This window comes from Narcine bancroftii, chromosome 4 (genome assembly GCF_036971445.1).
Source record: "Narcine bancroftii isolate sNarBan1 chromosome 4, sNarBan1.hap1, whole genome shotgun sequence".
NCBI classification, from domain to species: domain Eukaryota; kingdom Metazoa; phylum Chordata; class Chondrichthyes; order Torpediniformes; family Narcinidae; genus Narcine; species Narcine bancroftii.
This window is the reverse complement of record NC_091472.1, coordinates 256530631-256546196: the sequence shown is the minus strand read 5'-3', so window position 1 is coordinate 256546196 and position 15566 is coordinate 256530631. Positions and strand designations below refer to the sequence as shown.

The window sequence follows — 15566 nt, the reverse complement described above, 5'->3', positions numbered from 1 at the left end:
TTCCGGGATGGACTTCCAAAGATGATGGGTTTGGCATGTTGGCCAATACCCTGTCTTTGTTGGGAACACCCATTAGTTGGGATGAGAAGTTAGACACATCAAGTGCACCTCAGAGAGCGGGTTGCCACTCTCCTTCGAGAAAGTAAATTTCCTGGTAAAAAAAGGGGACGCTGACAGATGGTTTTTGGCTCTGGCCACAGTCTTACGCCACTCCGTTCAGCGTGAAGCAGAATTAGTTCAGCGAGAAATAGAATCTCAGCATAAGAGAGAGCAACTAGATGCCCTGCGACAACACTGTTCTATGATGAGCGGGATTGTTCGCACCAGTCAGGACCGAGCCAAAGAATGGGAGGATAAGCAAGTCCAAACGATCTGCTGTAATATTAAACTCCGGCAGCAGCTCTGTGCAGATAAAGAAAGGCATGGAGTAGAACCCGATCCACATCGTATTCGTGCCATGATAAGGAATGGCGACGATCCTGATGTAATTGATGAATGGGACGGGAATATCTGGAATGATGACCATGGTAATAATGCAGATACTCCTCAGCATATGCCTAATGTTTTAACCCCTAGATTCCAACAGTTTATTACACAGCACAAGAATAAAACTTAACAGAGCTCTGGGTCAATCATTAGTTCATAGGTCACCTGCACAGTGAGCTACTCCCCAAGACTGACCCCTATTGTCCAGTAGGCTCAGTTTATATACATCAACCTTATCATACAGAACAAAAGTTGGCTTCCTTTGCTAGAATTTTTGCATAAGGGTTATATCACAAGTCATCTCCTGTTTTGCAGATATATGGGGTGTAGCACTCCCATCTTAATCCTCCAAGCCAGACTATCCTGTTGATTGGATCAGAAATTAATTCATCCCCAGATATCTCTAATCACCATTCTGTGAATTGTCAGACTCTGGCTTTACCTTACTCTTAACTTAGTCTATGTGTGGTCTGAGTCCAGCGTGTTCTTTGAATGAAGTGATAGAAGGTATTCGGTTCAACAGTCAATTTATTACACAGCACAAGAATAAAACTTAACAGAGCTCTGGGTCAGTCGTTAGTTCATAGGTCACCTGCACAGTGAGCTACTCCCCAAGACTGACCCCTATTGTCCAGTAGGCTCAGTTTATATACATCAACCTTATCATACAGAACAAAAGTTGGCTTCCTTTGCTAGAATTTTTGCATAAGGGTTATATCACAAGTCATCTCCTGTTTTGCAGATATATGGGGTGTAGCACTCCCATCTTAATCCTCCAAGCCAGACTATCCTGTTGATTGGATCAGAAATTAATTCATCCCCAGATATCTCTAATCACCATTCTGTGAATTGTCAGACTCTGGCTTTACCTTACTCTTAACTTAGTCTATGTGTGGTCTGAGTCCAGCGTGTTCTTTGAATGAAGTGATAGAAGGTATTCGGTTCAACAGTCAATTTATTACACAGCACAAGAATAAAACTTAACAGAGCTCTGGGTCAGTCGTTAGTTCATAGGTCACCTGCACAGTGAGCTATTCCCCAAGACTGACCCCTATTGTCCAGTTGGCTTAGTTTATATAGATCAACCTCATCATACAGAACAAAAGTTGGCTTCCTTTGCTAGATCTTTTTGCATAAGGGTTATCACAAGTCATCTCCTGTTTTGCAGATATCTGGGGTGTAGCACTCCCATCTTAATCCTCCAAGCCAGACTATCCTGTTGATTGGATCAGAAATTAATTCATCCCCAGATATTTCTAATCACCATTCTGTTCTTGTCTGGCCAATTTCTGCTGTTCTCTTTAACATCTCCTCCTGCCTTAATCTTCCTTCTAGACTGGTTTTCCATTCCCTTTGTTTCTTGCAGGCCATTCTTTGTTCTGGTCTGGCCTGTGTCTCCTGTGCTACTCACCACCTCCTTTAGTTTGAGCATTCCTCCTAAATCGTTTTATGCATTTCCTCTCCCTGTATTTGGGAGCAGACAATTTTGCTCAGCCAACTTTGCTCCATGCTGTGATTGCCACTTAATCACATTCCTCTTTTCCCCTGAACCATGCAGTAAATATACACTTATTAATTAATCATTTATTTCATACTGTTTTAACCCCTAGATTCCAACACTAACATACTGCCCTCTCCACCTGCTGTTCATGCCCGCCACACAAGGAAGCAGACTTTCCAAACAGACGGAAGGGGGATAATGTAAGGGAGAGATGGAAGAGATTGAAGGGATAGATACCCCGATCTCCCAAGTGCACCCAGGGGAAAATACCCAAACCTCTGCTTATGCTCTATGGCCTAACCCCTCTACGGGATGGCCTAAGCCTCATCCCATCCATTGGGCAAAGGACCCTGTGGGCCAAAGTGGGAGCAGAGGTCAAGAGGAGTCAATGATACGTGACTTCTCTATAAAAGAGCTGGCTGCCATTGGAGATCGATTTAGGCAAAAGGCAGGAGAAACTCTGGCAGCCTGGCTCCTGTGTGTTTGGGAGCAAGGAGGGGGTAATGTATATTTAACCCCTGAGGAATTGTTGGTATTAGGAACATTGACTACTGATATCCGGGTCACTGCTGAGCTGCGGGGTAGAGGAAGAGAGGTGGATTACTTACTTGCCATTCTAGGGATGCCCTGCTACGAGCATACCCATCACCAGTAGATTGGGATTTACATTTACAGAACAATTGGGGAACTCACAGGAGGGTATAGCAGTAATTCGTCAACAGGCCCTGGCCTCTGCATTGTATGCAGGATGTTTGAGGCTGTGGGTACATGGGGGGAGCTCTGATTAAGAGAGATTCACAGCCAGAATGCATAGCAGATTGGTTCGTTCTGCCCAACCCACTGTACGGGGACTGGTTCTGTCCATAACTAGTCCGCTAATTGGGCACCGTGTCTGAGGTGGTGCACGTCTTATCTGGGCTTAAGAGAATTAGAGTTGGGAGGTAAAATCCACTCACAAACAACCCAGGTTAAATCAGACAAGCAGGATGAAAAGAGAGGGGCTGCTTCTAATAACGGACCGACAAGAAAGGACCTTTTTCTAACCTTGTTAAAGTTAGGCGTAACTAAAAGTGATATTGATGGGAAACCTACTGCTGTCCTTTATGCCCTTTATAAGAGAAAGGCAGGGGAACATCATCCCTAGGCTGTTGAGTCTTCCTGGCCCAACTGTGCCTTCTGCTCCCACTGCTGCACCTATTGAGCCAACTTCTCTTGCTCCAGTTATCTGTGATGAGATACAACAAATGGTTAAAAAGGCTCTTATGGATAATAGTGGCATGTGGGCCTGGAAGCCCCCAAACTTTACTAAAGCATGAGGGTGTGGGCAGGGCCCCCGTGTCTACGCTATTGAGACACAGCGGATACACGGACCTGCGGCCCTACATACCATTAACAATCCATTGGGGTGGGGGTAATGACCGCCAATATTTGGCCTTGGTCGATACCGGTGCAGAGCACTCGGTGATTCCTGGTAACCCCGACCTCTGGACTGGACCGACATTTCGAATAGAGGGGATGGGAGGAGCGATCACCCTGGCAAAGGAAATAAAAGTCCACGCTATGGTGGGTGATGGCCCTTCCCCTATATGGTTACATGCCCTGGTGGCTGCCACTGACGAGTGTATCCTGGGTTGGCTGGTACGGCCCTTAATACTAGCCAAGGGGGATTTGCATTTGGAATTCAGACTATTACTAAAAGATTAGTGGTGGGTCAAGCTAAGTGGCATCCTGTGACAGTGCCTTCCCCCCCCCCCCCCCACCCACCCCAAAACCAGTATGCATTCCACAATATCGCCTCCCTGGGGGGCGAGAAGAGATTAGTGCCACCATCGATGCTTTGCAAGAAGGGGTAGTGAGGCCCGCAACATCGCCCTTTAATAGCCCTGTTTTGACCGGTCCAAAGACGGATGGCTCCTGGAGAATGACAGTTGACTATCGTTTTTTGAACAAACATGCCCCACCACTTGCTTCGGCAGTTCCAGACATTGTCACCCTTATTGAAAACATTGCTACTGGGAACTCAGGAACATGGTATGCTGTCATTAATCTCACTAACGCCTTCTTCAGTATTCTTATAGCTGAGGACTCACAGGATCAGTTCATCTTTACCTGGAAGGGGCGCCAGTATACCCTCACCCTCCTCCCTCAGGGCTATGTACACTCTCCCACTATTTGCCACAGCCTAATTCCCCGTGATTTGGAGAGTGCCAGAATCGCCTTCCCTCTCAATTCACCATTATATTGATGATGTGATGATCCAAGGGGCCACGGAAGAGAACAAGAGGATGCCTGGTTTACTGATGGAGCAGCCGGTGGGTGCAAGGAAAGCAGAAGTGGAAGGCGGTGGCTTACCATCCCAGGTCAGGAACTCACTTATTGGAGGAGGGGGATGGTGGCTCCAGTCAGTATGCGGAGTTGAAGGCAGTCACTTTACCACTAGACCCCCATGATCACCCTCTTCGCTTGTTTACTGATTCCTGGCCTGTGGCTAATGGACGAGTGGTATGGATGCCTGATTGCCAAAAGAATGACTGGCTGGTACATGACTGCTCAGTATGGGGCAAACAGTTGTGGCATCTGTTGTGGTATGCTTCCCATCATCGTGAGATAACAGTATATCACGTTGACGCCCATACCAATGCGACGACGAACATGGCAAAACATGGCAGATCAGCTTGTCACTATCAGCCGTGCCGATACTGTCCCCCAGCTCGATGGGCACACAAACAGAGTGACCATTTGGGGGAGAAGGGATCAACTATGTGGGCCTGTACACATGCCTTACCCGTCCATCAGGATGATGTCCCCATGGTCATGCGTACATGCCCAGCATGCCAGCTTGTGAAGTCCCGCACCGTTCCTCCTGGGCCGCATGGCCGAATAAGACAGGGAGCTCACTCAGCTGCGGTCTGGCAAATTGATTACATAGGCCCTATGCCAGACTGTATGGGTAAACGTTACATCCTAGTAATGGTTGACACCTTTTCGTGCCTGGTTTTTGCTTTTCCCACCAAGACAGCTGACCAAGCTAGCAATATCCAAGGGCTAAACCATTTAATTTCTCGTTATGATGTACCAGAGGAAATTCAGTCTGATAATGGCTCGCACTTCTCCGGGAAGGCAATCTGTGATTGGACAACTGACAACAGTATCTTATGGGTCCACCATATTCCTTATTACCCGCAGGCTGCTGGGTTAGTTGAACGAATGAATGGCTTACTGAAGGAACAAATTTGTTTGTTAACACCATTGGGGAACTTGAAGGGGTGGTGGCATGTGCTGCAGCAGGCAGTCGACAATTTGAATCATCGCCCTTTGAAGGGAGGTACACCTTTCCACCGACTTCTTCACACTTCTGAACTACACCCTATTCCAGAGGAAAAACAGTCATTGCCCCCCATTCCCAAGCCAGAGAATGCCAGACAAAAGATATGGGTGGCACCATCAGGTAGTGGCCCTCCTGTAAAAGGGGAAATAGTGACATGTCCAGGGTAACACTTGGTGGGTAGCTATTGAGGGACAGGATGATTTAGTTTGTTTAAATACTGAACGCTTATGGCATAGTGAGTGACATATGTCAGGCTTCTTTGTTCCAGGTCCTCCGTCTTGTGCTCCTGCTGATCTGGCTTAACCGCTGCTTTTTTTTTTTAACTTAACCGCTGCTTTGATGCCAGCAATTGGATTTGTAATGTCGAGGACGTTCCGAGGGAGTTGCCCGTGGGGGACACGGCCTAATGTATCCACCAATATATCTGATATTGTTAAGCATGTTTCAAAATCTGTTCGTGAGCTTCAGTATCTGGGTATTGTGGCCCACAAGGATAGTTTGAATCCTTTTTCATGGTTAACTGGTACATTTGGGGGATTGGGCCACAATATTCTCCGTTGGTTGCTCGCATTATTGCTTATTTTTGTGCTTATTATAGTTTTAGTTTCTTTTTTTTTCACTCCTCTGTACTCAAATGCTTGTTGGGTCTCGTAAGTGACAGGCTGCGACCAAGGGGTGGAATGTAATGGAAGATTTAAACCATGTTTCTTACTTTTGCAGCCTTTGCTTCTGCAAGGCTGAGAAGCTGCTTGTTGCATATGAATTAGTAGACACACCTAAATTCCACCATGGGGCCCAGGGATGCATATGAATCAGTAGACATTATCCAACTTCCACCATGAGGCCCAGAGATGCAGTTGTCTTTTGTTGGTCGCAGACTGTCAGGAGACCTTGAAGATAATTAAATCATTTGTTCAAAGAGATAAGATCTGAAGTAAACAACTTTTGGGTAATATCAGCCATGGTTCCACTGCTGAAGTTTGAGACTCTCCAAGAGGTGGCAACATCTCTCAGAAAGAAGAACTTCAAGATTCCAACCAACGTCCCGGTCCGGGGAGGTGGAGAAGCTGCTACCGCAACAAATTCCACCCCCCACAAAAGGATGTTCCTTTTCCCGAGGAAATCCGAATCAGGAACTACTGTACCAGCATGGCTCACCGTCCCTGGCCCCGTCCTTTTGCGACGCCACGTCCGGCACTCAAAGAACGACCCCTTGGTCAACCGAGGGACTCTACTCCACGCGAACCCACATTACACCTACATTGATTTCCCAGACGGGCAGGAGGACACTGTTTCGGTGCGGGACCTAGCTCAGGACGCAGTAGACCCAGCAAACCCCCCAACCCAACCTTACCCAACTCTATTCCCCAGGCCCCGTGCCGCAACAGAAGGACCAACAGCAGCCCAATGACCCGGGCCACCCTGCCGACAACACGACTGGGGAATTGAGTGAAGGAGCAGTCACACCCAACGAGCCCGCTGGTGACACCACTCCAGTGACCCCAATCCCGGCACCACGGCAGTCACGCCAGATGGTCAGACTCCCTGACCACTACAGTCCTTAACCTACCCCTTCCTTTCATTCTCTCCCTCGTTTTTTTGGTTTTTTTTCCAGGGTCAGTTCTCCAAGAAAGGGTGAATGTGATAGTACAGATCTATCATCAATGTGCATGCAGTCGTCACCTCGCTTCGGCAGTTGGGACCAGTCCAGGCATTGATAAGTATAATTGGAATGGGCTTGCATATTGTAGTGTGAATTCAGCTTTAGATTTAGTAATAAAGACTTGTATAAACTGAACTGCTCTCAGTGTGTGTGTCTATGTTCTTTCAGTAGCTCAAACACTGTGACCAATCTAAAACGAACAAAATGAGAGGTACAAGTTTACCCAAGACAGCATCTTCCCAGCCAGAAGTTTTTTGTTTTTTTTTTAAACTGTTATTGTTATCCCTTTCTTCCTGAATTTAAAGATTTGTTACTTGGCAAATGGGGTGTTATAACAAAATTTGGGTTGTTTCTGAGAGGCACATGGTATGCCATGCACATGGTATGCAATTTCCCTCACTACTGCATATGGGAAACTGCACTTTTTTTAGTGCATGCTTGGGTGTCTACAAGTGATCAAGGATTTCATGAAGGGGGTCAACAGTCTAAAAATTTTGGGGTCCCCTGTCCTAGATACATTTAATTGGCCTCATCTTACTTCACACGAACAGTCATAAAACACTGCAGTTTAACCCTCAATTCTTATCATGACTTGGAACAGATAATTACTGTTTATCACAACCTATTTTAAACTAAGATATCCCATTTTCAAACAAGAGGTTCACTCAGGTTCTTAAATACTTGGAGCTGAAGTCATGATCATGAAGTTTACCTGAACACACACGGTCAACCATATCCAACCTCCACACTTCAACTAACTTCTCGCATAAGAAGTCTCTTAACAGATGGGACACCATTGTCAGAGATCCTACCATCATTCCTAAACTTGCAGTGACATTGAAGGCAACTATTGAGACCATCAGGACCATGTCAATTCCAGAGGAATAATCTCCTCTTGTTCCATCTCTCATTTCCTTACATGCATGCATCTTATTCTCTCATTCACTGCCTTTTGACCTACACTAGGGTTAATTACAGTAACCAATTAACCATTACTGAGGGGGTTAAGAAAGGAAATCCAGTGCATGGAAAGCACTCACAGATCATCCTGTGTAGTGGAATCCACCCAACCACATGCTGGAATATGGACCAAATCCAAAACAAAGTCTATGGATTTTCTGCAGGGCACTATGTCAATGACTTGTCAAGGAAACAGGGTCTTCAAACTCCTCCAATTTCCTGGCCAACCTGAGAGGGCAAATGTACTGCTCTATTTCCCAACCAAGTCCAGATAAATAATTGAGCCACAATATAGTGCACAAAACAATACAGCACATTATAGGCCCTTGATGGTGTGCCGACCCAAAATCCCTTCCTAAAAAAGTATAAACCCTCCCCAAGAATCTCTTAAATGCCTCTAATATTTCAGCTTCCACCACCATCCCCAGCAAGTCATTCCAGGCATCTACAATACTGTGTTAAAAAAAAACTTACTGTTGAGGTCTCCCTAAACTTTGTACGCATGTCCTCTGGTGTTTGCTAATTTTGCCCTTGGAAACAGGTGCTGGCTATCCACCCTATCTATGTCTCTCATAATATTGTTGACTTCTATCAAGCTTTCTCTCATCCATCTATGCTCCAAAGTGAAAGTTCCAGCTCTGCTAACCTTGCCTCGTCTTGTTTTCCAATCCAGGCAACATCCTGGTATATCTCCTCTGCACCCTTTCCACAGCTTCCACATCCTGCCAATAAGGAGGTGACCAGAAATGAACATGTGGTCTTGCCAAAGATTTGTAGCGTTTCAACATGATCTCTCTACTCCTGAATTCAATCCCCCTATATTAAGGCAGCCTATGGGATGCTGGGATTTATTAACTATCCTATCAACTTGTACAGCAACCTTGAGGGATGTAATGATTTGAACCCCCGAGGTATCTCTGTTCATCCACATTCTTAAGTAACCAACATGGCATAGCATGTCTGATCCAACTGCACAGCATTAAATTAAATTTAGCATCTCATTCTATAGACCAAGCCAAGATTATGTTTATTAAAATAAATTTAGTTCTCTATGTACCAACAGCATTTGATTCACCCAAAAGCTGTTCATCAAAACAAAAAACAAGCAAAAAACAAAAAAAAAAGTAGCGAATTTACATCAACTCGAAACAATTATCTGCTGAAAAAAGCTTCAATTATTTCAACACTGAAATGCAACCAAGAAATGTCATATTTTGGCAAGCTCAACTAATAAATAAGCTCCCTCCAATGTGGTTTTGGTAAGGAACTTTTGGACTCCATTCCAACCAGTCCCAATTGCTTAATTTTATTTTTAAATATACAGTTTTAAATTTGTACATTAGAACGGCCCTGAGAAACACTTCCACACTGGAGGAACTCAGCAGGTCGAGCAGCAGTGGGAGAAAACAAATCATCAACATTTTATCATAAAATATGACAGCACAACACAGGCCATTTAGCTCACAATGTTGTGCTGACCGATGTAAACCTACTCCACAACAATCTCATTTTTCCCTCCCTCTCATACCTTTTCTCTTTGCATCCATGTGCCTGTCCAAGAATATATTAAATGTCCCCATTGTTTCAGCCTCCACCACTACCACCCCTGGCAATGCATCCCAGGCACCTACAACTCTGAGGGTGGGGGGGCGGTGAGAAAATAAAACATACCCCTGATAACTCCCCTAAACTTCTCTCCCTTCACTTTATACAGATGTCCTCTGGTATTTGCTACTGTTGCCCTAGAAAATGGTTGGATTGCGACCAGGTATGGTCCAACCTTGGAGAGGAGGCAGGCCCCTCCAGCCCGGGTAAGAAACCTGCATAGGAGAAGGCTACTCCGATATAAAACCTACGACCCAAGGACCTCTCTGCCACGTCCCAGCTTGCTTGGCCACGGCACACGAACCATGGGTGTAAAGGGTGGGGCCAGTACTGCGCACACTGCACTCCACCTAAAAGCTCCTTTGCGCAGGCCCAAGGACACGTCCACATCCTCCCCCTCCACATCCTCCCCCTAGAAAATGGTGCTGATGTACAGCCTTTCCATGCCTCACAATCTTGTAGACCACTATTAAATAAACTCTTATTCTTCTTCAGTCCCAACAGAAAAGTCCTAACTCTGTGTACCTTGCCTCACAAGACATGCTATCCAATCCAGGTAAATCTCTGCACCTTCTCCAAAGTTCCCACATCCTTCCTGTAGTGGTGACCAGAACAGAGCACAATATTTAAGGAGTGAACATTTCACCAGAATCCTTCAAAACAATGAGGCATCTGGTCTGCAATGTTGACAATTCTCTTCTCCTATTGAAGCTGCTCGATTGTTGTTGCTCAACTCCAGGATTGCCATTTTCTTGTGTCTCCATTTCCATGATGGATGTATACTACCCAAGTAATGAGTACAGTCTACTGAATTAACTGGAAATAAAACCATGGTTGAAATAAAGACAATGCTGAAGAAACTCAGCAGGTAAAACAACATTAAACAATATTTACTTGAGTATGGACCTATTTATTTTTAATAGATAAAATGATTGCCCTGCATACATCAGTTGTCTGTATGCATGATATCTGGTTGCATGTCTATATGTTTTACACTGAGGGCCAAAGAATGCTGTTTCTTAGAGTTGTACTTGTATAATCAGATGACAATAAACTTTCAGTCAAGTTTACTTTATATAGCAAAGATACACAACCACTGTTTTGGGTTTGAGCCCTTCATGGGTGGGGGGGGGGGGGTTTGGAGGAGACACAATATTATTCAGCCTTAATAGACTTGCACTCAATGAAAGTACCTGGTTTAGAAACTCAAATGTCCATGAATGCAGGCTGCACAAAGTGACAGACATAACCAAGTCGATCACAGGTACCAAACATCTGTCCATTGAAGGTCTACACAATGCATTGCCTCAAAAAGGCAGAGATCACAAAAGAACACCATCACCTGGCCATTCACATCATCAAATACTCTTATCAAACCTCTGATTCAGGTGCACTTGGACTGTACACCAACAATGTCTGTATACCGTGCCCTGGTCACTCCTCTCACTGCTACAAAAAAGATGTTTTGCACTACCAGTCAACTGTGAATATTATTTACTTGCATATTTTTTCTCTTGTGTTAATTACACTCAAGTTGCAATTAGCATGTTTAGGTACCCTGGAAGCTGCAAATTTTTCATTGCACATCACATTGTTCTTACAGACATGACAATAAACTATTCATTCATTGAATAGGAAACCCTTTGTGCCAGGGCAAGTTAAAATTCTCCAAGCACCTTTAAAGATAGAAATATTCAGGAAGCAACCCAAGGCTAAATGGAAAGCCTGAGAGGATGGAGGTCTCATGCAAATTCAATAGTAAAGCAGCATAAATAGTGGTTACTAAAAGATAGAGGTTTTTCCATTTAGGCCATGTAAACCCAAAGATGCTGCAACTCAAATCCAGAAAAGCAGCTCTTTAAATAACATTGCACAAAAAAATTATCTACTTCATCAATCTACCAAGCAGATCCAATGAAATTCAATACTCCCTGTCTGACTGGTGAGTGGAGCTTTTCCTACACAATGGTCAGCATAACCAGAACAAAGCAGCCAAACATGATGGCAACTCATCAGCCCAAACCCAACACACAGGAAAACCTTGGCTTCAGTGTGCAATCAACAAAATGTATAGCAGTTATTCACCTGGACAACTCCAACACTGACAGCAGAGGAAGGGATGGAAGCAGGGGGCGTCACCCAAAAGCACAACTAATTGGTATTGGATCCAAATTTTGTAAATTCTTGCACAAGTGCATTGCAGAAAACATTCACTCCATGGATTGCTACATCTCAAAGAAAAAAAATTAGGAATAAAGGTTTCTACTTTGCCTGCATTATCAAAGACCCTGTATCTTTCATCCTACTGCATGACCCAAAACACTTTGTTCTCAAATGCAGTTAAACCTGCTGAGCATTTGTCATACTTTTTTATTCCCTCAAGCCCCAATGAGTTTTTAAAAAAGCAAGAATATACCTGCCTTTCCACATAACCACTTACAGCACAGAACAGGCCAGTTCAGCCCTACTAGTCCATGCCGTAACAAATCCGCACCCTCCTCATCCCACTGACCAGCACCCGGTCCATACCCCTCCAGACCTCTCCTCTCCATGTAACTATCCAGTCCATCCTTAAATGTAACCAATGATCCCACCTCAACCACGTCTGCCAGAAGCTCATTCCACATCCCTACCACCCTTTGCGTACAGAAATCTCCCCTCATGTTCCTCTTATAATTTTCCCCCTTCAATCTTAAACCATGCCTTCTAGTTTGAATCTCCCCCACTCTTAATTGAAAAAGCCTATCCACATTTACTCTGTCTGTCCCTTTTAAAATCTTAAACACCTCTATTGTCCCCCCTCAATCTTCTACACTCCAGAGAAAAAAAGCCCCAGTCTGCACAACCTTTCCCTGTAACTCAAACCTTGAAATCCTGTCAACATTCTCGTGAACCTTCTCTGCACTCTCTATTTTGTTTATATCTTTCCTATAATTTGGTGACCAAAACTGTACACAGTACTCCAAATTTGGCCTCACCAATGCCTTGTGCACAGCAATCGACTGAAATGGGATTCAGGTTTTACATTACATTGTATATGTAATAATGTGCCAGATAACTGGATTGTAATTCAGATGAGCATCATAATACAAAAATCACCCCCCTATAAGAAGGAAGTGATTACACTGGAGAGATTACAGAGGATATTAAACAGGATTTTGCCTCAACTGGAACATAGCAAAAGACACGTTGTTTTGTTGCCATTATGCAGTAGAGAGGACAGAGGGGTGACCCATCAGGTCAACAAAATTATGAGGAGAGTTGGCAGAAATACATTCCTTATGGTTGGTTACAGAAAACAAAGTCGCAAGAGATTCAATAGAAGTAGGTGCCTTAGAGGGATTCCCCCTCCAGAAACAAAATCAAATAGATGTAACGAGCAACCACTGCCTCAGGAAGGCTAGAGGACTTGCATTTAAACAGCATCCAGTGAAGGATGCGAATTAACAAAGCACAAAAAGCTACATGCAAACAGGATAACTGTGGACAGAGGTAGCGGGGGGGGGGGGGGGGGGGGGGGGGCAGCAATACGGCGGGCTGAACGGTCCGTTAGTGAGCCACAGGAATCAGCACCTAGTTTCTGAACCGTGACCATCCGCAAACTCTCCACACCCCCCCTCCCACCCCCCACCCAGGTATCACCGCACCCCAGAGGCGCCTACAGCGGAGCCGACTTCGCGGTCCCCGTTACCTCGGCGCCTGAGTGAAGACACTGCCTCCATAGCCCCAGGGCCTGATGCCCACTGGCACGGACTGCCCCGGGTCCTGGTCCCCCGGGGACAGCCCGCACCGGCCCTGAAGTCCATCATACATTGACCGGCTTCCCCCCCCCCCCCCCCACCCCCCAAGGTCCCCCTCTCCTTTATCATTTCCCCCTCCCTGCCCTCCTTCTCCAGGGTATCCCCTTGGCTTCCCAACCCGGGTACCCCACTCCGGCTGCACCTCTAGGATCCCGTTCACCGGCTCCCTTCCCCAACCCCCCCACCCCCGGAGCCCGTTCACGGACTCCCTCCGGTCCCGAACCCCCCGGATCCCCTTCACTGGCTTCCTCCGGACCCGACCCTCCCCCCTCCCCGATTCCGTTCACCGGACTCCCCCCGGTCCCGACCCCTCCCCCGGATCCCGTTCACCGGACTCCCCCCGGTCCCGACCCCTCCCCCGGATCCCGTTCACCGGACTCCCCCCGGTCCCGACCCCTCCCCCGGATCCCGTTCACCGGACTCCCCCCGGTCCCGACCCCTCCCCCGGATCCCGTTCACCGGACTCCCCCCGGTCCCGACCCCTCCCCCGGATCCCGTTCACCGGACTCCCCCCGGTCCCGACCCCTCCCCCGGATCCCGTTCACCGGACTCCCCCCGGTCCCGACCCCTCCCCCGGATCCCGTTCACCGGACTCCCCCCGGTCCCGACCCCTCCCCCGGATCCCGTTCACCGGACTCCCCCCGGTCCCGACCCCTCCCCCGGATCCCGTTCACCGGACTCCCCCCGGTCCCGACCCCTCCCCCGGATCCCGTTCACCGGACTCCCCCCCGGTCCCGACCCCTCCCCCGGATCCCGTTCACCGGACTCCCCCCGGTCCCGACCCCTCCCCCGGATCCCGTTCATCGGACTCTCCCCGGTCCTATCCCCTCCAAACCCCCCCCCCCACGGGATTCCGTTCACCGGACTCCCCCCGGACCCGACCCCTCCCCCGGATCCCGTTCACCGGACTCCCCCCGGTCCCGACCCCTCCCCCGGATCCCGTTCACCGGACTCCCCCCCGGTCCCGACCCCTCCCCCGGATCCCGTTCACCGGACTCCCCCCGGTCCCGACCCCTCCCCCGGATCCCGTTCACCGGACTCCCCCCGGTCCCGACCCCTCCCCCGGATCCCGTTCACCGGACTCCCCCCGGTCCCGACCCCTCCCCCGGATCCCGTTCACCGGACTCCCCCCGGTCCCGACCCCTCCCCCGGATCCCGTTCACCGGACTCCCCCCGGTCCCGACCCCTCCTCCGGATCCCGTTCATCGGACTCTCCCCGGTCCTATCCCCTCCCAACCCCCCCCCCCCCACGGGATTCCGTTCACCGGACTCCCCCCGGACCCGACCTCTCCCTAGGATCCCGTTCACTGACTTTCCCCGACTCCCCTCCCCAATACGGGACGGCACCGATTGCCCCGGATCCCCGTAACCGGCACCGGCTTGAAGCCGCGCCTCTCGCCGTCCATCACAGCGACTGCCGCAGAGCAAGGCAGCCTCGGGGTCATCGCCGGCCCGTCCACCGCCACCCACCTTCTCCTGCGCCCGGTTAATCTTCTTCTGGACGTTCTTGGCGATGAAGCCGGCGCTCACTCCCTTGGCGGACTCGGCCATGTTGCTCGGTGATTCACCGGGGGCGGCGTAGTGGGATATCGGGAAGCGGCGCGCTGTTAAAGCGGCTCCGGCGGGCGGGTCGGCGAAGCCAGGAACTGCCCTTAAAGGGGCCACGCACGCAGCGCCCTGCACTGGGGCCTGAGAGGGGCGGGGTTTAGAAATGGGTGTGGCCTCGAGGAGGGCAGGAATGGGGTAGATGGGATTTATTGATAAGGGAGGTGCTGTGAGGGGCATGTTTAACCATTTGGTTAAAATCTAGGCATTTTTAACTCTCACCTGACTGGGTCCTTGGGTAAACTACAGTACTAACACCAGAAGAACCAGATGTTGGCTGGGTCTAAAACCAGTCCCTAAAAACCAGGACATGGAGCCTTCTCCCTGCTTACTGCTGTTTCCTCCCTCCCTTATCCCCCCTTGGGACTCTGCTCCTCTTCACACCCCCTCAACCATTTTGTTTGGCCTGCTGACATTTTTCCATACCTTGACGAAGGGCTGAAGCCCGAAACATTGGTTATGTATCTTTATCTTTGCTACATAAGGTAAACTGTTTGACCAGCTTTGTGCTTTTACTTCAACCACACTGTCTGTGGACTTTCGTGTTTTACTTCAAAATTTTCTTTAGTCTCTCATAAGGCAGACAGAGATTCACCATCAGCAGAAATGGCCCAGTGC

The 15566-nt window shown here is 48.1% G+C and overlaps 1 protein-coding gene across 4 annotated transcripts in view; it reads right to left on the bottom strand.

Moving 5' to 3' along the window:
* Positions 1 to 15034, bottom strand: part of LOC138761894 (myc box-dependent-interacting protein 1-like) — a 190970-nt gene extending 175936 nt beyond the window's left edge. For 2 of the 4 annotated variants that reach the window (XM_069934813.1, XM_069934816.1), the window contains exon 1: positions 14814 to 15006. In XM_069934813.1, the coding sequence (XP_069790914.1) occupies positions 14814 to 14894 (81 nt within the window). In that variant the 5' untranslated portion in view covers positions 14895 to 15006. Of the gene's footprint in view, positions 1 to 14813 lie in introns of all 4 variants that reach the window. The other 2 variants (XM_069934809.1, XM_069934815.1) reach the window with 2 other exon arrangements.
* Between the last annotated feature and the right edge of the window lie 532 nt (positions 15035 to 15566).